Genomic DNA, 21,623 nt, shown 5'->3' on the forward strand with positions numbered 1-21,623 from the left:
CACCGACTGTTGGGTGCTGGACGTTCTCACCCACCGACACACCCTGGAGTTCCAGTGAAAGTGTCCCCGAATACCTCCAGTGGCCCGACAAGAAAACCACGTCCCTCAGCTGCTGCTGGAAGTTCGGGCCATGTTAAAATAAGGGCTGATAGAGCTGGTTCCAAAGCGACTCGGGGGCTCCGAGTATACTCCAGGTACTTCCTCGTACGAAAGAAGACCGGGGGCTGGAGGCCCATTCTTGACCTGCGACGACTGAACAAATGCATAAAGTCCCAGAAGTTCTTAATGGTCACTCTTCAACATGTGCTCCGACAGCTATAAGAGGGAGAGTTTGTCATTGTCGTACCTTGAGGTTGCGTATTTCCCCATCCACAAGGGAAACTGCAAGTTTCTGCGCTTCATCATTCAAGGGAAGCACTACCAATTCAAGCCCTTCCCTTAGGACTGAAGTTGGCGCCCAGGGTCTTCAAGTGCCTGGCGCCGGTGACGGCCATCTGCGACTACAAGAGATCTACGTCTACATTTATTTGGACGACTGGCTCATCCGGGCCAGATCAAGGGAAGTGGCCGTCGACCACACGGCGAGGACCATTCGCCTTCTGACGGGTCTGGGGTTCTCGTTGAATTATGCAACGTCCTGCTTGACTCCATCGCAGAATGCTCTGTTTCTGGGATTCCGACTCAACGCAGTGTCGTGCCTGGCGTCACCGTCTGAGAGGATAGCTGCCATCCTGGGCAAGGTGCAGCGGCTGCTAGCACTGAAGATCGCCACAGTGAGGACCATGAAGTGTCTGCTCAGCATGATGCCAATTGTGCATCCATTTCGTCCGACTCTGCAGGTTACTGATGTGCCCACTGCAGGAGTTCCTCGACGCCCGTTTGATTCAAGTGTCAGGAAGCTTCCAGGACAAGATCGCGCTCTACGAGAGCTTCCGTCGAGCGATAAGGTGGTGAGACGTGTACTCATCTATCCAGAGGCACAGATTTCCAGACCCCAACACATCGGTAGATGGTCACGACGAGGCCTCTCTAGAAGGATGGGGAGCCAGAGGCATGTGGCTGCCGGAGAAGACGTTGCACATCAACATTCTGGAGTTGCAGGCTGTTTTGTGCACTCATATCGTTCCTTGCATCACTCAAGGGCAAGGTGGTGCGGTTCTTCATGGGCAATACCACCACAATGTTCTACATCTGGAGGCAGAGGGGCACCAGATCCCCCAGTGCTCTCCGAAGAGGTGCACAGGACCTATGGCACTGGGGTGTTGCCCAGGGCATGTTCCTCATTCTGTTTCATCTGACGGACTCGCTCGGCAGAGAGCTACGCTCTTGCCACGAGTGGGAGGTTTGGCAGGACCAAGTGGACCACCTGTTCTGCAGATGGGGCAATCTCCAAATCGATCTGTTTGCAACAGCGACTAACACCAAGTGCTGAGGTTCGCCAGCAGGTTTCCCCAGCCAGGGAGCATGGACGCATTCTCATTCGCCTGGGATGGCCTGTTTCTGTATGCGTTCCAGCCATTGCTTCTTCGAGTCATCTATCAACTCACAGTCCTGGTGCAGGATGATTCTCGTCGCGCCAGCTTGCCCGAGGCAGATCTGGTACCTGAACCTTCTCAGCGTCCCCCTCCAGTCAAGCTTCCACTGGTCGTGGATCTTCTCGCCAGGGAAGAAGGCGCAATACTGCACCAGGATTGCGGAACCTGAAGGCATGGCTCCTGCAGAATTAGCGTTTGGGGGGGTATGATCTCCCGGCAGACTGCACGGAGGTGCTTGCCAAGGCCAGGGCATTGTCTACTTTAAAATGCTACGGACACAAGTGGAATAGATTTGCTGTTTGGTGCTGTGCTCAGAAGATCGACCCTCTGAGAGTCACGGCTCTGCAGGTGCGAACCTATTTGCTGTCGTTGGCCAAAGCGGGGCTGGATCACACCTCCATCAAGGTTCATTTGGCGGCATCTCCCGCTACACCAGATCTCCGGGATGGTCGTCATTGTGGTCTCACCATCTGGTTAAGGAATTCGTCAAGGGACTAGTCCGTTCGTTCCCGCAGGTGAAGGCGCCGGCCCCAGCGTGGGAACTCGATGTGATACTGACTAGGCTCATGGGCCCTCCATTCAAACCTATGCAGACATTTTCGGAACACGTCTCGGCTCTTTGTGAACTTTGGCCCTGTGAACCATGGGAAGGCCCTGTCCAAGGCTTCCATTTCCAGGTGGCTCTCTGGCTGCATCACCCATTGTCTTCGGTTGGCAAACAGACCGTTGGCTGGCCGTCCGAGAGCCCATTACACCAGAGCGAACGCTGCCACAACGGCGTTCTTGTCTGGAGTGCCCCTGCTGGACAGCTGCAGGGCTGCTACGTGGAGGTTGACGCACACCTTCACAAAGTTCTACTGCATCGACAGGGATTCCAGGGAGCAGTCCAGAGTCGGCCAAGCAGTGCTGCGCAACCTGTTCGCTTGAAGGTGAGCCTGTTGAGGAGGTAAGAGATGCTTATGTTGAGCCTTGCCACCTCCCATGGTTGTGCATGTGTACTGCTATGTATGCTTTATTCATGAGCTTGTGAATCCATGCCAGACACCATGCTGGAGAAGGAACAAGTTACTTACCTGTAACTGTTCTCCAGCATGGGTCTGGCATGGATTCACATGCGCACCCTTCGGCCTGCCCCTCTGCGGCTCTTCTTTGTCCTACTGCCACGTTAGGTGCTACCAAATCTGAAGATGGCTGCCAGAGGGAGGGGCTTAGGTAGAGGGCAGTCATTGGCTAGGGGCAGTATGACCCAGATGTCAGGAGAAATACAGTTCAGAAATTAAAATTATTTTTTTTTTGTTACCGAGGATTCCCAGCATGACGGGGAATATTCATGAGCATGTGAATCCATGCTGGAGAATAAAAGTTACATTTAAGTAACTTGTTCCTTGTCTTACTTTAAGAAGTTGCTATAATCGCCACTATAACCCACTGGATTCTTTTTTATATACATTTTCCTGAAGTATTTCTACTTTGGAACTGGTGATGCTTCGGCACAAGGCTCCAAACCATCTTGGAGATGAACGTACTAAGATTGAGGGATGCTGTTCTGGTGTTGATTCCGAAGAGTTCTACCTATGTTTCCTTGCTTCAGACTACTTGCCTTATTGCACTGTTAATTGATTAATGTGCAATTCTTTTCTGCTAATGGAGTGTGTATATACATTTTATAAGGTTGTATACTTGTGATTTGTATATGCCTAGTGTGTAACTAAATGCCTTATTAATAACTATTTTTATATACTTGCTGTCAAAACTTGAATTACTGGTGTTGCTCTCTGTGGACTCATTGTAACTCTTGGCTACTCGTACTTTCCTTGGACTAATTCTTGACTGCTCAGCTATCTTAACTTGATTGGGTTTTGGCTAACCTGTGTCTTCCCTGAGTAGCATAAATAGCATGGCCTCCTAAAATCCTCCCGCGAAACTGAGCTTGCAAATACAACTTAACTAATATCATTGGTTAACTGTGGAGCACAGGTTCTCAGAGAAACCATGAGAATAGAAAGGGTGTGGGAAATTATTTTAGCACCACACACAGTATGGTATCTTCTGATCCATGGAGCGGGCTGAATGGGCGGGCTGCAAGCTAGCTATTGCGTGTTGGAGGGCTGAGTGTCAAATGGCAGGATTCTCCTGCGAAGTCGATTTTATTTTGAGACTAAAATTAGAGCTCCTTTTAAACTCTACTTGACACCTTTTCTTCACAGGGAAGAACGTAACCAGACCCAAGTGTTGAGGCAGCAGCAGGATGAAGCATATCTAGTCTCCCTCCGTGCTGATCAGGAAAAAGACCGACAAAAGAGGGAAAGGCTGGACCAGATGAGGAGGGAGGAAGAAGCAGCTTACCAGAGGCAGCTGGATGAGGAACGGCGGCAGTTGGTGAGAGAAGGCTTGTGTGTTTATTTGTTCAGTGAAGGTCAAGGATGTGGATTCGGTGTCTGTACCCCAAAGCTCTCTGCCAGTTTCAAGCACACATCTAGCTCCTGACGGAGCCTGGGAAGAGGCATAACTGTATATGGCTTTCTTGCGCTCAAACAGGAGGAACAGCCAACAAAGGGCAGCTGTCTGAAGTGCCTGGGCGTAAACAGTGGTGGACATTTTAGCCAAGGTAGTGGTAAAAATTCACCTTTTCGAATGGATTGTGTCCCCCCACGTATTCCTCATCTTTTGTCCCTCGAGTGCATCCGTCTCAAGGACGACTTCATCACCATTATATATAGCATAATAATTATATATATTATATATAGCACGCGCAGCGCACATTCTCTTCAGTTCTGTTTTTCAGAGCCATAGCTTCGAAGAATTACGGCACACTTTGGTTTTTGAATGAAAATTACCACACTAGAGAACATTTCTTTGTCCGTGCCATCGACACCGAAGATAGGATTCAAGAAATGCCTCAATTGCTGTGCCAAAATGCCAATCACTGTCTGTGGTGTCTGGGCACAGAGCACCGAACGTCTGACTGGGATTCCTGTCGGCCAATGACTGGTAAGGCTCTAGAAAAGCATAAAGGGAAACTAGCGGCAGGTAGGACCCGTTCGAAATCCCATTCATCCCAAACTGAAATGCGATTGTTAGGATAGTTTTGCTGAAGTCCAACTAAGGGCTTAGTAAAACCATTCAACTGAGGCAGTACAAGACTACAGTCTTAGTACAAGGTTGTACCACCTGAGTTCAGGGTAGCGTAGACGGAGCAGCCAGGCTTATCTTGGGAGGGAGAGAGGGCTGTGGGAAAGGATACAATGGAAATACTGACAACCAGGAGTATTCTAAAAAAGAAAGGTTTATTATAAATATATTTCTGATGTTTGTTAATCTGCTTAGAATGACATGCTGTGCATGTAGTCCAACATCCAGTGGTCACCGCAGAGTATTGCATCTTGTTTTTGAAAGGGGACGTCGACATAGGCGTGTCTGTAACACTATCCCTATAGTGACGTGTAGTTTACCCAAAATCCCTCACGCATCGTCCCTCAGATAATTTCTTTCCGCCCAGAATACTGGTCGCCTTAAGCGGAGCTCGTAAGAGACATTGCCATTACTCAATCCTTGGTAGTTTTTGTTAATTATTGTTAACTATCATCACCTCCAGCCCTTGTTCGATGGCCATTTCACAACCGCCGAGACCAGATCTTTGACAGACAGTGATCCTATCGGTACTGCCGACCACGCCGGCCTACACAGTAGGGGGGGTGGGGTCGGGGTGGACATTTCTGTTTTTTCTAGAATGCCTTTCCCTTTGTTCCCCCCTTTCCTTCCGGGTTGTTATCACTTGTTACGTCCTCAGCTATGGAGAGGAGTCCTTTTCGATTTTGCCCAGTCTATAAAGGCAAATTCCTGTGGAAGGACAAGGACCAGCACAAGCAGTGTAACCGCTGCTTACCCCTCTAACACAGCGAGGCTGGTTGCGCGGCCTGCAAGCTCCTTCGGCCAAAAACTTTGAAGGAACGCAGGGTTGAAAGGTGGGCAGCCTTCGGGATGTCGAAGGCAGATTCCTCACCCGCTGCCGTGGCCGCCGAGTGCGACAAGAGTGATAACTTGACCTCTGTAACTGAGGTTGTTGACCCCCCATCGGAGTGCTCTCGCTCCGTGCCGTCTGTCCCTGGCCCCAACAGGCACGGCTCTGGCCCTGCTTTTGGGGATGTGCACCACGGCGACACTGACAAAAGCACTCCACTAAATGCACAACCCATGGCCATTCTTCAAGTAAGTCGAAGAAGACCTGTGCGCCAACGGGGACGCCGACACAGCCTGCCGTCTCCGGCGACCGCAAGGGTCGGCAGCCGCATGCGCGCCTAGCGACTGGGCCGTCGAGTACAAAGGGCGCTACCACTAAAGTATCATCCGTCGAGACGCATCGCAAGAAGGCGTCAATCGACGGCAAGGTTCCGGCTCCGCCGAAAACTACTCACGACCAGCCCCTGGTTGAAAGGATGGTCGTCGAAAGCATAGCAAGGATAGTCTCCCAAGGCTGGTGAAGGAGTCACCGAAGCCCGCTCAGAAGGTCAAGGAGACGCCGAGACCTAGCGAAGGTGCAACGGGAACGCCGGAACCTTCCCCTAGGTCGAAGGAGAGACCCAGAGGTACTTCTCCACCGTCGCGCCTACGGGAAGGCTTCTCGGAGGGCGACGGGGGGATTTCTTCCACTTTGTGGGAGAGATCTCGACACCTAGAGGCGGAGGAGCAAGCCTTTCTGCCACTAGACCGTTCTGGGTCTTCCCACTGGACTAGGGAGAGATTTGAAACCTGTATGAAGAGGCTGGATAGGTTTGTGTCCACTTCTGAGCACACCACACCTAAAAGGCCAAGGGAGGTATTCCCTCAAGGCCCTATAGCCAAAGTTCCAAGACTTTTTGACCCCCAGGATGAAGAATTATACACCTATGACCTCACTGAAGAGGACCTTCACACTCAGGAAGAGGATGAATTCATTGATGCTGAGGATTTACAAGATCCTGTAAGAGCCCGACATGTGTGAGCCACAGCCATGGCAGTCCCCGGGGGCGTCAACTGACCCTGATGCTTTGGATCTGGCCTCTCTACAGACTAGGCCTGTCAGAGATCCTTCTCCTGTGGACGATCAACCCACGTTTAATGCCATGCTACGCAAGATCAACCCATGTTTAATGCCATGCTACGCAAGGCGGTTGCACACTTTCAAATCGATATGGGGGAGATTACCCCAGAGGTCGATTTTGTTGAAGGAATCATCAAAGAAAAGCCACCTGCTAGCCAGGGCATACCTCTCCTCGCCTCCATCAAGAGACGCCCCATTCCCTCTTTATCTACACCACCCTTAGTCATGGGTGTTAACCCACGGATCGAGAAGCTTTTTAGCCCCTCGCCCTCAGATCCCTTCATATATTAGGGGTCATTCCATACCAGATTCTCTGGTGGTGACCACCACAAGGAAGAGGGCAGGGGTTCCTCTGTCCACCAGTGAAGCACTCCCCAATAGAGGGGAAAAAGCTTTATGCTCTAAGGAAGAGGATTACAACCTCGGCGGCATTCGCCACGTGTATTGCCAACAATACCACCCTGTTGGCTAGTTACGCTGATGCCTCATGGCCACTGTTACAGAAGGTAATCAAGTGAAGCAGAGCATTATTAAAAAGACTTTAGATGCTGCAGAAACAGCTGGCCATTCCTTAGTCCAGGGCGTAATCCTTAAAAGGCATGCATGGTTTAGGAACTTTGGGTTCAAGCCAGAAACACAAGCATCCCTCATTAACAAACCCCTGGAGGACTCCCAACTTGTTTGGAAAGGCGGTTGATGACGCACTGGAGACCGCGAAGGAGCATGAGACCTTAAAAACCCTGGACCAGATCACAAGACCCCCCCTCCCCCCCCCCCCCCCCAATAAGCGTGGATATGGCAATAGGCGCTTTCTTTCGTGGCGACAACCTCAGCAACAGTATACTTCAGCCAGCAACTGCTCCTCCTCTCAAGGAACCAGTGGTTACAATACACCGTATGCTCAGAGGCCAACATTGTGGCAAAGGAAGGGGTCGGGGTCCTACTCCCAGAGGTTCCCCGGCCACCGCCTCTAAATGACCCAAAAATTTGGGTCCCCTCCCATGCATCCCCGCTTGGGGGGGCCAGTTAACATCTTTTCTCCAGGCATGGGAGGGGATTACCACAGACCGTTGGGTACCGACAACAATGGCCCACGGTTACTGTATAGCATTCAGCCGGTCCCGGACTTTCAGACCTCCAAAGGGAAGACTTCTCACATCAGAACACCGTCTCATCCTTCTTCAGGAAGTGAAATCACTGCTGCAAAAAGGAGCCATAGAGGTCGTGCCTCTATCACAGGTAAAGGAGGGTATTTATTCAGTGTACTTCCTTGTACCCAAAGGGGATCTAACCATGCGCCCTGTATTAGATCTGCGCTCAGCAAACAAATTTGTGAAACCTCAGAAATTTTGTATGCTCACACAGGAGGATTACATGGCAATACTGGACATGAAAGATGCATACTTTCATATTTCAATGTTGCCAGCGTACAGGAAATACCTCAGGTTCATGATAGGCAAACACTAGCAGTTCAAAGTGGTACCCTTTGGCATAGCCTCAGCGCCAAGGGTATTCACGAAGGTACTGGCCATGGCAGCGGCACATCTGCGTCCCCGTTCGACTTTCGAAAAACAAGTTGCAATACTTGCTTTTACGGCAAGTAATGCATGTCATATAGGCTGTGTAGTATTCCTACACAGGACATCCCACATCAGCCTGATCCTACCATAGAGGGGGAGGAGTAGTTATGGATTAGCCTACCTACTCCCTCTACCCCAGCCTCTACATGCCCAGGATATAGATGGGGTTATGGGTTCATATGTCCTTTTTTGCAATTTTTTTTTTCGATGAACACCTCCAGGCTCTTCAAAGCCTAACACGCCTCCCACTACCCAGGCATCAAGCTCTAAGGCTACACCTGTGGCTGCTCAGTCCCATTTGGGTACACACCCGTCAGGAAAGAGAGCTCACCCGCCAGTGGAACTGTATGAAGAACCAGTCCACAAGGCACCACGCCTCTCCACTGGACTTTACAACCTAGATGTAGGGGCTGATGAGTACCCAGACAAATATACCTATTACAATGATGACGTCGGGGTTGAAGACTTCAGTGAAGTGGACGATCAGGGTGACAGTCAGTAGTCTTTGCCATGGACTCTCCAGTACCACAGGACCCTCCCTTACCCGATTCCCCGGTGGACAACCAGCCCTTGTTTAATGACATACTTCCCAGAGCTGCTGAACATTTTGGTATCGCGTTTCGCTGAAAACATCTTGGGGGACAAAAAACCGGCAGCTCAGTTTATCCCCTTACTCAAGTCTGTACAGAGAAGGATTCAACCTTCTCTACAAATGCCTAATCAGACTAGGGCGGTAAACCCTAGAATCAAAGCTTTTCTGCCCAGCTCCTTCTGACCCTTTGTATATAAGGGGCCAACTTAAACCAGACTCTCTAGTAGTTACCACTACCCAGAAGAGAGCGGGTACCCCCTTTGCCTCCTCTGGACAGGGAAAGTAAAACTATTACTGATGTTTATTAATCTGCTTAGAATCACATGCTGTGCATAGTCCGACATCCAGTGGTCACTGCAGAGTATTGCATTTTGTTTTTCGTAGTCGAAAAGGGGACGTCGACAAGGCGTGTCTGTAACGCTATCCCTACAGTGATGTGCATTGTACCTACCCACAATCCCTCACGCGTCGAGGTCCCTCAAATTGTTTTTTTCCGCCCAGATATTGGTCGCCTTAACGCAGAGCTCCTTCGAGAGAAATTGCAAAACATTTACTGGACCCTTTGGTCGTTATTATACATTACATTAGATCCCTCCTTCGACGTCGAAGCTGTTTCACCGCCGAGTAAGAACTTCGACGGCGGTGACTTAGGTGGAGGAGATCCTTCGGTGCTGCCGAACACGTGGCCTGGCCTCGCCGGCCTAAGACAGGGAGAGAGGGGGTCGTGGGACATTTCTTCTACTTCTAAGAATGCCTTTCTCTTTCACCCCCCCTTTCCTTCGGGGTCGTTATCACTCTTAATTGTATCCTCTGCTATGGAGAGGACTCTGTTTAGATTTTGCCCATGCTGTAAGGGCAAATTCACATGGAAAGATAAGCACAAGCGGTGTAACTGTTGCTTACCCCTCGACCACAACGAGGAAGGCTGTGCGGGCTGTAAACTTCTACGCCCAAAAACTTTAAAGGACCGCAGGGTCAAGAGGTAGGCAGCCTACGCTATGTCTAGAGCGGATACCTCACCCGCCGAGTGTGACGAGGACAGTGATAACCCGACCTCCGTTTCGGAAGTTGTAGACCTCTCTAAGGAGCATACCCGCTCCTCAGCGTCTGTCTCCGGCCCCGACCAGTTCAGCTCACGCCCTGCTTATGCGGATGAACACCCCGACGACACTGACGAACACAGAAAACATAAACGCACAGCCCACGCCACTTTGTCAAAGACGAACAAAGCCCTAGCGCCAACGGAGACGCCGGGCCCACCGGCGTCCTCCACCGACCGTAAGGGTCGCAAGCCCTCCCCGCCACCGCAGACACGACTAGCGACTGGGCTACCTGCAGACAAGGGCGCTACCACCAAAACGCCAGGCGACGCGCCTCGAAAAGTGTGACCGTCGCCGAAAGAGACTCTGCACCACCCAGCATGACGCCAGGCGAACCCTTGACAGAGAAATTAATAGTAGAGAGCTTGGCTCGTATAGTTTCCACTGACAGCCAGAGACGGACGGCGAGTGATACACCAATTCCCGCTCACAAGGCTAGAGAGACGCTTAGAATGCTGCAAGGGAACCGCTCCTGCCGTCGAAGGAAGGCCCAAGCCTACGAGAAGCTTTCTCAGAAGGCAAAGGGACTTTATCCTCGACCTTATGGGACAGATCGAGACAGCTACAGGCAGAGGAGCCTCCTTTTTCTCCTCCAGACCGTTCTGGGTTACCACATTGGACATTTGAGAGATTCCAATCATGTATGGACAAGCTGGATAGATTTATGTCCACTCCTGAACATAAAACACCCAAGAGGCCAAGGGAGGTCCTTCATGAGGACCCCAGGGCTAAATATCCTAGACTATTTGACCCCAATCAAATGGAGACTAATACTTATGACCTCACTGAAGAAGACTCACTTCCAAGAGGATTAGGAATTCTTAAATATTGGAAACCAACAGAACCTTGAAGAATAAGGTTTTGAGGAAAACCCGGACATAGGTTTGGGAGGGGGGGGTTGGGCTTCGAAGAAGACACAGATGAAGGTGGCTCACAGCCTTGGCAGTCCCCAACAGAGTCTACAGACCATGAGATCCTGAACCTTTCCTCTTCTCAGACCACATTGGTCAGGAACCCGTCGCCTATAGATGGCCAACCCACTTTCAAAGCGCTACTACGGAAAGCAGCAGCGCACTTTAAAATTGAAACTGGGGAAATTACTCCCGATATTGATTTTGTAGAAAAAATCATTACGGGTAAACCTCCCACTAGCCAGACCATTCCCCTCCCCGCCTCAGTTAAGAGACGAATCATCCCATCGCTGTCTACACCTGCGTTGGTTAGAGGGGTCAACCCGAGAATTGAAACGGTTTTCTCCCTCTCCTTCGGACCCATTATACATTAAGGGTCACTCAATACCAGATTCCTTGGTGGTAACTACCACAAGGAAAAGGGCAGGGGTTCCGCTATCAACTAGCGAAGCACTCCCGGACAAGGAAGGAAAGACTCCGCCCTGGGTAAGAGAATTACAGCCTCGGAAGCTTTTTCCACCAGAATTGCCAATAATACCTTACTGGCAAGTTATGCTGATGCACAATGGGGAGACCCGAGGAACTCCCCGAGCCCTTAAGAACTCGATTGTTAACCACTGTAACAGAAGGAACTCTGGTTAACCAGAGCATCATAAAAAACTCAATTGATGCTGCAGAAACGTCTGGCTGTTATTTAGTCCAGGGGATACTTCTGAAGCGTCTTGTCTGGCTACGCAACTCAGGTTTTAAGCCAAAAACCCAGGCGTCACTCATTAATGAACCAATAGAGGATTCTAACCTCTTTGGGAAAGCGGTAGATGACGCACTGGAGGCCACAAAGGATTTTGACACCCTAAAGACTTTACACCAAATCTCAAGGCCTCGCAATAAGCGAGGACTTGGCAACAAACTCTTTTTTCGAGGCCAACGTCAACAGCAGTACACTGCAGGCAACTGGTCCTCTACTCGGGGAACCAGTGGGCAATGCACTCAAAGAGGACAACGCCGTGGCAAGGATAGAGGCCGGGGCCCCACTCCCAGAGGATCCCCGGCTACCAACACCAAATGACCTGAAGGTTCGGGTCCCCTCCCATGCATCGCCGGTCGGGGGCCTGCTAACATCTTTCCTACCAGCATGGGAGGGAATACCATCAGACCGCTGGGAATTTGTCAACTATAGCCCGCTATTACTGCATAGAATTCAGTCGGTCCTCCAAGTACAGACCCCAAGGGGACGACGCTCATCACCGGAGCACCTCTCCATCCTTCAAGAAGTGGAACTGCTGCTACTAAAAGGAGCAATAGAGGTCGTGCCTCTATCACAGGTCAGTGTACTTGCTTGTACCCAAAAGGGACTTAACCATGCGCCCTGTACTAGATTTGCGCCCAGCGAACAAATTTGTCAAACCTCAAAAGTTTTGCATGGTGACCTTTCACAGGGAGATTAAATGGCAACAATGGACATGAAAGATGCATACTTTCTTATTTTAATGTTGCCAGCGCACAGAAAATACCTCGGGTTCATAAGAGGGCAAACGCTACCAGTTCAGAGTGCTACCCTTCGGCATAGCGTCAGCGCCAAGGGTATTCATGAAAGCAGTGGCAGCGGCCCACCTGCGCAGGTTGTCCATCCCAGTATATCCTTACCTCGACGATTGGCTCATAACAGGGGATTCTTGCAAGACATGCTTCTCAAATACCCACTGTACCCAATACCCACTGTAGACCTTTTGTTCCAACTGGGCTTCTCCATCAACGAGAAGAAGTCTAGCCTACACCGCAGCCAGATCAAACCATTCCTAGGGGCTCTAATTCGAACAAAGAACTGCCTCGTCTTCCCCTCCAACGACAGGGTCCAAAATATGCTGCATCAGATCCCTCAATATGTGGCCGGTCGAGAGGTGACGGTACGCAAAGCAATGCGTTTGCTAGGAATGATGGCGTCATGTATATATTTGGTACCTCATGCGCGCCTGTGCATGCGCCCAATGCAAGAGTGGCTCAACAGCCAGTGGTGTCAGGCCAGCGGACAATGGGACGATCTAGTGGTGGTCTCACAGGCCTTGGTTCTCTCGCTACAGTGGTGGTCGAAGGAAATCCTTGTAATAGAGAAACCATTTGCCACCCCTGCAGTGGAAGCCACTCTAACCACAGACGCATCCCTCACAGGATGGGGGGGGGCTCACCTATGCCATCAGACTGCACATGGAGTTTGGACTCGGAGTGTAGCGTCCAAAAACACAAACTTGCTGGAACTGCTAGCGGTCTTCAAAGCACTGAAGGCTTTCCAGGCACACCTGCAGGGAAAGACAGTGATGGTCCCAACAGACAGCACCACAGCCATGTACTACCTGAACAAGCAAGGGGGCACGCACTCTCCAGGACTGTCCAAACGGTCCCAGAACATCTGGAAGTGGGCTCTCAAACGCATGTTCCTGTTGTCACAACATGTACCAGGGGAACTCAAACTGCTAGCAGACGAACTCAGCAGAGACTTCCCTCTGCCCGCAGAGTGCGAATGGCGGTTAAGAGAAGACATCGTCTTCGACGTTTTCACACAATGGGGATTCCCAGAAATAGATCTGTTCGCAACTCTGGAAAACTCCCAATGCCTAGATTACGCCTCCAGGTACCCCCAGAACCGATCCAAGGGGAGAAACGGTCTCTGGATAACAAGGTCAGGGAAATATGTTCACTCCCCTTCTCAACAAGATAGTGCACAAGATGCACCAGGAACCAGTCACCTTGATACTAGTGGCCCCTATGTGGGCCCGACAGCCATGGTTCGCTCACCTGATGGAGATGTCTCCATCTCCACCGGTGAAACTACCCTGTCCGTACAACATGCTGTCACAGGACAGGGGCAAGACAATACGTCCATGCCCACAGACCATGAACTTAGCAGCCTGGCTCCTGAGGTCATAGAATTTGGACATTTACAGCTCCCTCAAAGATGCATGGACATTCTTAGGGAGGCTAGAAAACCTTACACTCGTTACTGCTATTCTAGCAAGTGGAAGAGATTCGTCATCTGGTGTAGAAATAAAAGCATCAAGTCAGTTGACAGCCCTCCCACACACATTTTTCTTTACCTGACTCACTTATTAGACTCAGGATTGGTCTTTAATTCTATTAAAGTCCATCTATCTGCACTTTCCTCATACACCACTTCTCAACACACTGTCATGGTGGAAAGTCCCAGTTATTAAAGCCTTCATGGAGGGAGTAAAGAGGATACACCCTCCTATAGCTAACCCAGCTCCCGGATGGGACCTAAATGTGGTACTTACCAGGCTTATGGGCTCACCCTTTGAACCCATGCACAAAGCATCCCTTAAGAACCTCACTCTTAAAATTGCTTTCTTAATAGCTATCACCTCCATTAGGAGAGTAAGTGAACTACAAGTGCTCTCTATACTAGACCCCTTTGTAACCGTTCACAAGGATAAGAGGTTCTACGCGCACATCCTAGGTTTGCACAAATTTATTTCTAAATTCCATGTCAACCAGTCAATAGAACTACCAACGTTCTTTCAAAATTCTTCAAATTTTGGAGATAAGAGCCTGCATACACTAGATGTGCGCAGAGCCGTCATGTTTTATATAGAAAGAACTAGACCTCTGAGAAAGATTAATCAGTTCTTTGTCTCGGTGGCAGTAGGAAGAGAAGGAGATTCAGTTTCAAAATCCATCTCTAGATGGATTGTCCAGTGCATCACACTGTTTCTCTCTTGCTAAGAGAGAACTGCCCTCCAAGCGTAGAGCACACACTACTCCAGGCACTGGGGCATCCGTAGCATTCATTGCAAATGTTCCCCTTGAGTCCATTTGCAAAGCGGCAACCTGGAGTTCTGTACGCACCTTTACAAAACACTATTGTATAGATGCTCATTCTAGATCCGATTCCCAGGTGGGACAAGCATTAAGACATTTTTCTACTGTTCCTTCTCACAACCCACCTCCAACTCTGGGTTCTGCTCGCTAGTCTGTGCACAACATGTGATTCTAAGCAGATTAACAAACATCAGAAGACAATGCATTACTTACCGTAAAAGCATTTCTGATGGTTGTATCTGCTTAGATTCACATGCGCCCACCCTTCCTCCCCGCTCGGATGGAAGGAACATAGACATCCTTTCTCTCTTTTCTGTACTCACTCAGTCTAATAGGCTCCCTCAGGGCAGAAAAAATACAAACTGAGGAACCTCGACGCTTGAGGGATTGTAGGTACACTGCACGTCACTATAGGGATAGTGCTACAGACACGCCTTGTCGACGTCCCCTTTTCGACTACGAAAAACAAAATGCAATACTCTGCAGTGACCACTGGATGTCGGACTATGCACAGCATGTGAATCTAAGCAGATACAACCATCAGAAATGCTTTTTCGGTAAGTAATGCATTGTCATACAATGGGAAGGGAAATTGTGTCTTCGGCGGCTTATCAAGCACAAATTGCTAATAACTCCAACTTGCTAGCAAGCTATGGCTGTACTAAGTGGGATGAGGTTACTGCGCTTGCAGAATGGGCACTGGAACCACTCCAATCTAAGCTCTCCCTTGTGGCTGCTGAAGGCAGGGCAACGGCAGGCGTCCTACTTAAGAACAATTTTGACGCAGCAGACCACGCTGGATGTGTTTATTGCCGAGGCCACCATTCTCAAATTCCATGCCTGGCTTAGGCAGTTTGGATTCAAATTAGAAACACAGGCTACCCTGCTCAACATGTCTGAGCCTGATGTTTTGTTTGGAAAGGCAGTTGAGGGCGTGCTTAAATCCGCCAAGGACGAATATGAAACAAACACTCGTCCCTTGGCCAACTAACAAACAAGCCAAAGAGGCGGCAATCATTTTCTGCGTTTTTGTGGTCAAAACGCACAGAGGCACCGGCTATAGTCCAAGCCAGGGTTCCTCATGGAACAATAACCAACAGGCATCCCAGGGTTATCCCAGGGGACAGCGCCGAGGTCGCGAAAAGGGGAGAGGTTCCCCCCCAGAGGTGGAGAAACACCCTCCAAGCAATGACACCCCGCTACAAGTCCCCTCCCATGCCTCCCCAGTTGGGGGAAGCATATCACACTTCACCCACGCATGGGAGGGGATAAACATCAGACAAGTGGGTGTTATTGACAGTAGCAGGAGGTTACTGCATAGAACTCCAGGGAATCCCATCAAACCTCCCACCGCGCCAGCAAAGACCTTCAAAATAGGAACAACTCATCTTGGTGGAGGAAGTCGAAGCTCTGCTCCTCAAGGACGCCATCGAAATCATGCCGTACAAGGTAAACAAGGGTATTTATTCAACATACTTCCTTGTTCTAAAGAAAGATATGACCATGCGCCCGGTATTAGACCTACGCCCTGCAAACAAATTTGTCAAGCCACAAAAATTCTGCATGACCCTACAAGTAATCATCCCTCTGTTAAAACGGGGGGAGGGGGGATTACATGGCAACATTGGACATGAAAGATGCTTGTATTCATATTTCAATGTTCCCAGTGCACAGAAGATTCTTGCGATTCAAAGTAGCAGACCAGCACTACCAGTTCAAAGTGCTGCCCTTCGGGATAGCCTCTGCTCCAAGGGTGTTCACCAAGGTACTGGCAGTGGTGGCAGCGCACCTTCGCAGGGAGGCAATCCCAGTGTACCTCTACCTGGACGATCGGCTGATCACAGGAGAATCCTGGAACAGAAAAACGCACTCTGGACGTTGCCGACCAGAAACCCAGTGTTGCACTCTTAACAGGAAAAAATCCCATGTAAAGTTTTCTACCTCAGAGGGGTAGACCCTAGAACCATGACCAGTCGGTCATCCCTAGAGGTTGAGGCAATAATATTGTGGTTTAGTAGCGAGCACTCAACCAAGGCTCATAGGTAATTTATAACTCTGTAACCATTACAATGTAACCATATGTTAATATTTCTGTCCGCCTGCTGGAGTATAGAGGAAAAAACAACCACACTAACTCTAGACAGGTTGAACATGTAAAACACAAGTATTTATATAACAAAGTCATTTGAGATCACACTGTTAGCAGCACAGTGTGTTGTATAACACATAGAAAATATCATAAAACAATGATTCAATACAACAGTGGTACAATATTTGAGCTGTAAAGCTGCTCAGAAAAACACAGAGCATAATTTGCAGTTATCACAATTACACCATTGGAAATAACTTTTAAAGTTTGAACATCAGTAAGCACTCCTAGGTGGTGTCTGGTGCCCACACGTTTTGGATTAAACTAATCCATCTTCAGGGCTGGATGTGCTCATCTTTTATACTGTATTCAAGTACAGACATTCTTGGTGAGTCCTAAGAGTAATCAAATCACACTAATCAGTGATTGTATTAGGAGCGTAGTTCGAAGAAGGAAAAGCTAGTAAAATCACTAACCTAAATTGTCCAAAGTGTAGGACTCGTGAATGTGGACTGGTCAAGCGGCCAGACCGCAGAGGAATAGTGGCGGGATTAAGTCTCCCTTGCAGGCATCTGCAAGAAAGGAGGGAAACACGGTTAGAGCAGGTGCGGAATCCATTTGGGACATTCGTTAAGAGCCCCCCACAGTAGTGAGTAAGCCTGGATTAATGTTATAATACGGTGTACACTTTCTATTGAGCTGGACATCGTTTCGCCATTGGATGACAATATGCTAGTGTGCGGTGCATAAAAACACGCGCCGTTTGAAACGAAGACGCCGTATGAAAGTCGGATGGCAGTGTGAAGTACCATTCCGAGCTCGGTGTGCATAGCAAGATCTCATAGTTCAAAAATTCTTCACCTGTCATCCGCGAAACGAAGGACGTGTCGAGTCAGCCATCACCAAGACGGATCGCATTCGACTGAACAATAACGCTGGCCGTCAGGGACACCTCGCACGCGCAATGGCGCCGCGGGCACCATATTGAACTGGGCATAAAGTAGTGCGATCCACGGTGTTAGAAAAGACAATGCGGAAATGCAGCTAGTGCTGATGCAGAGACGCTGCAGTAGGGCAGCGGTAAGGGTCATGAGGAGAGTCAGATGTATTTGTCTCATCACCTCAGTGGTCGCTATTAGCACATGGCAATGTGTACAACAGCGAGAGGTACTGAAATATATCAAGAATATATACGATCGTGTTCAATTGAGATAAGATAGGTATGTCAATCAGGATATCCTAGTTGGAAGGGCAGGAGGGGGGGGGGGCACCACAGCTCCAAATGAAACTGTGGGGTGCCCCCTCCTGCATGGTGGGTGGTGCCTAGTTGGATGAACCAGAACCATGTCTCGTTCAAAAGAGGCACTAAAATTACAAAGAGTGTAAGAGATTAATGGGGTCTGTGCAGGGGCACTCGTGAGTTAGAGGGGCAGGAGGGGGGGTCACCACAGTTCAAAAGAAAACAGTGGGGTGCCCCCCTCCTGCATGGTAGATCGTGCCTGGTTAGGTGACCCAGAACCATGTCCAGTTCAAAAGAGGCACTAAAAATACGAAAAGGGTGTAAAGGAGATTATTGGGAACAGTCAGATTGGGGTCTGTTCAGGGGCACTGTCTCATACCAGTGCATATGACATGCCCAATTGTGGGCAATTCACATAGTCGGTCTAAAAGCCGTTCATATTCTGAAGTAATTATGTCTTTTTACAAGTATTGCACACAAATATGAAGTCTAGTCATTCATCAATTGTCTACATATCAGATTGTCGGACTTACTAATCAGACAGTTTTATGCACTGGATGGTTTGATTACGAATCACTGGACAATAGCAACAATTCTACCACATCATAAGAAGCACATAAGGTCAAATTCACAATTCATACCCCGAGGGGTAAGGCAATCTAACGGGTCAATCCATATAATTTCCCTCTGAAGCAGTTTCTTGTGGATATCAACCTCTCTGGGGCCAACCTTCACTTGTTCTAGAATTAAGCATTTAAGTTGAGCAATCGAGTGTCTAAATTCCATGAAGTGCGTTGACACAGGTGATCTGAGACTTTTAGTCCTTATGTTATACTTATGTTCTGTCCATCTCAGTTTAACCTTTCTCAAAGTGATGCCCACGTAGTAAAACCCACATGGGCATTTCAGAGCATACACCACATTAGTGGAATCACAAGTGCACAAGTGTTTCAGTGAGATTGGCTTACCTGTGTGTGGGTGTGTGGGCGTGAAATGGTATTGCCAGGTAAGATGTTACTACAATGCTGGCAATTGAAACAGGGTTGTGTCCCCTTAAATGTCTTAGACGGGTTGATCTCTCAAAGGTTCAGCTCTAACAAAGGAAGCACGAAAACCAAACACCAGACACTTATTCCCTAAAGCAGAAGAGATTTGTCATGTGGTGCCAATCTAAACGGATCAACCCAATAGAATGTACTCCACCACACATTCTTACGTACATGCTCCACCTATTGGATTCAGGGTTGGTCTTTACTTCTTTAAGAGGCCACCTAGCAGCTTCATCAGCCTACACCACCTCTCGAGGTACAGTTTCATGGTGGAAAGTGCCAGTCATTAAAGCATTCATGGAAGGAGTGAAAAGGCTACACCCTGCATTCGAGGGGATTGGGTCCTCCAACGTATTCCATATCTATGACAGGTAATGTCCACAGCTCTGCTGCTTCGGAGAATCTTTGGCGTCTGCGTCCTGCGCCGATGACGTTGATGCGCAGTCCCCGAGGACCTCCTCCGACGGCTGACGTCACCCGATGTGATAACTAGGACGCACAACGCCCATAGCCTCAGTTCTGTTTTTTCCACGAACGTGTTCGCTTCGTGAATCTCGGTACGCCTTGACTCGGAGTTGCTGTTTTCTATTCTCGGTTCATTGAACCTGTTCGGTTGGTTGTGAAGACCTGTTCGTGGCAATGTCTTATCTTCGGCCCCGCGTCCCGGCTTCAAGAACTGCGGGGACTGTGGGTCTAAAATGTCGGTCACGGACTCGCACGACGCCTGCCTCTGGTGCCTCGGGGAGGCCCACGATACGGACGACTGTGTCGACTGCCAGTCGCTCACTGCTAAGGCCTTGCGGGAACGCAAGAAGCTGCTGTCGGTAGGCCGGGTGTCTAAGCCCTGAAAGTCGAGGTCTGCGGGGCTTTCGACCGATGACTCGAGGGGTGACTCTCCGCGTTGTTGGAAGTCCGGTGGGTCTCCTTCCAGGAGTCAGTCTCGCCACTCCTACGCCTCTTCTAGGCATTCCAGGAAGAGCCTGCATAGGTCGCCTTCCCCGTCCTCTTCCGAGGACTCCGCCCGTCGGTGGGTCGCTTATCTCTCCATGCAAGCGACACCGGAGGAATGGGCTTCCTTCGGGAAGCATATGCTAGCGATTCTGGAATCGCAGGGCACCAGTCCGTCTGCGCCGTGGGGTCGGTCGGCACCGGTCGAGAGACACCGCCCATACGCCTTCGGGCTTGGGTGGTCGGCACGGCTCGCGGGAGAGGTCCCGCTCGGGCAAGGGTAGCCGTTCTCGCCATGCCCGTTCCAGGTTCCGGTCCTTGATACGCTCGAGACCGCGTGATCCTGTGCCGTCTTCAAAGAAGACGTCGACGCCTGTGGCGCCAAGGTCGTCGACGATTTCTCTCAAGGTTCCGTCTTCGAGGGGGGTCGTCGGCGCCCAGGTTGTCGAGATATGCTCGGAGCTCCGGCTTGGAGGACTGTGTTGATGCTGGAGGCGTTGCAGCTGACGTCGACGCCGATTTGTTCGACGTCAACGCCTTTTCTGTCGACGCTGACTCGTTCCGCGCCCTCAACGCCTTTCGAGGCGATGGTGTTGGAGGGGCCCCGTGGCACGGGGTTTGCCCCTAAAAAGGCTATGGCTAAGGTCCGGCACTGCTTTTGTCCGCAGAGGTCTTCCTCTCCCCGCCTGGAGTACATTTCAGAGGGTGATGAAGGCTCTGATGGCGGCCTGGTTCCGGTTACGGTTCCAGATGACCTTATCTCGGGCCATAGTTAGTTTGATGACCTGAGGCAGTCACTGCATGATGCCAGTGGACTGGACACCTCTCCGGAGGTGGAGTTTTGTCGGCTGGAGCCTGGCACTCATGCCGATTCGTCATATCGGCGCCTTATGTCTCGGGTTACCGAGTACTTGGGTTGGTCAGCTCCCCCAGGGGAGTTCGTTCAGGATGATCGCACGGTCATCCTTGATCTCGGTCCACCCACTGACCCGGTTTTGCCTTTTCATATGGCTCTGCAGAGAAGGGCGGCGGCGGCTTGGACTGCTCCAGAGAGTCTCCCGGCAGTGGGCAAGTCTTTGTTGCGAAATTACCGTCCAGCCAGTAGCAACCCCTGCTACTTGTCTAGGCACCCTACCCCGGAGAGTTTGGTGGTGCAGGCGGCTACGGCCCCGGCAAAGCAGGCGTCGTATCCTACCATCCCTCCGGATAGGGACGACAAAACGTTTTGACGGCTGGGCGTAGAAAGTGTTTTCTTCGGGGGTTATGGCTCTTCAGGCGGCCAACTCCATATGTGCCTTGTCTAACTGTGTTGCATTAGCGGCTGATCATATTCCCGAAGGGGACGAACGGGATGGTTTCCTTGCTATGGTTCAGGATGGCAAGGATGCTATGTGTGAGGCCGTTCAGTTGGGTTTGGACTTGGCGGATTGTGTCAGCCGGTCCATGGCGGTGAGCACCGTAATGCGCAGGTTTGCGTGGTTGCGGAAGTCTGGGTTCGCTCCTGATGTGCAGTCCTGGCTCCTCAACATGCCTTTTGACGGTGAACACCTTTTTGGCAGCAAGGCTGACGAGATCCTTGAGAGGTTGCAGACCTCCAAAGCTGCAGCGAAATCGTTGGGTGCTGCAGTTCGCCAACCTCTGCCTTTTCGTCCTGGGGGACAGCAA

General features: G+C 50.1%; 1 protein-coding gene across 1 annotated transcript in view; it reads left to right on the forward strand.

The window, feature by feature from the left end:
* The window catches only part of FAF2 (Fas associated factor family member 2), a 362,642-nt gene that overhangs the window by 301,006 nt on the left and 40,013 nt on the right, over window positions 1-21,623 (forward strand). Inside the window, exon 9 of the mRNA XM_069651461.1 lies at window positions 3,743-3,914. Within this exon, the coding sequence (XP_069507562.1) occupies window positions 3,743-3,914 (172 nt within the window). The remainder of the gene's footprint in view (window positions 1-3,742; window positions 3,915-21,623) is intronic.

This window comes from Ambystoma mexicanum, chromosome 3p (genome assembly GCF_040938575.1).
Source record: "Ambystoma mexicanum isolate Mex_15411 chromosome 3p, UKY_AmexF1_1, whole genome shotgun sequence".
In the NCBI taxonomy this organism is placed as follows: Eukaryota; Metazoa; Chordata; class Amphibia; order Caudata; family Ambystomatidae; genus Ambystoma; species Ambystoma mexicanum.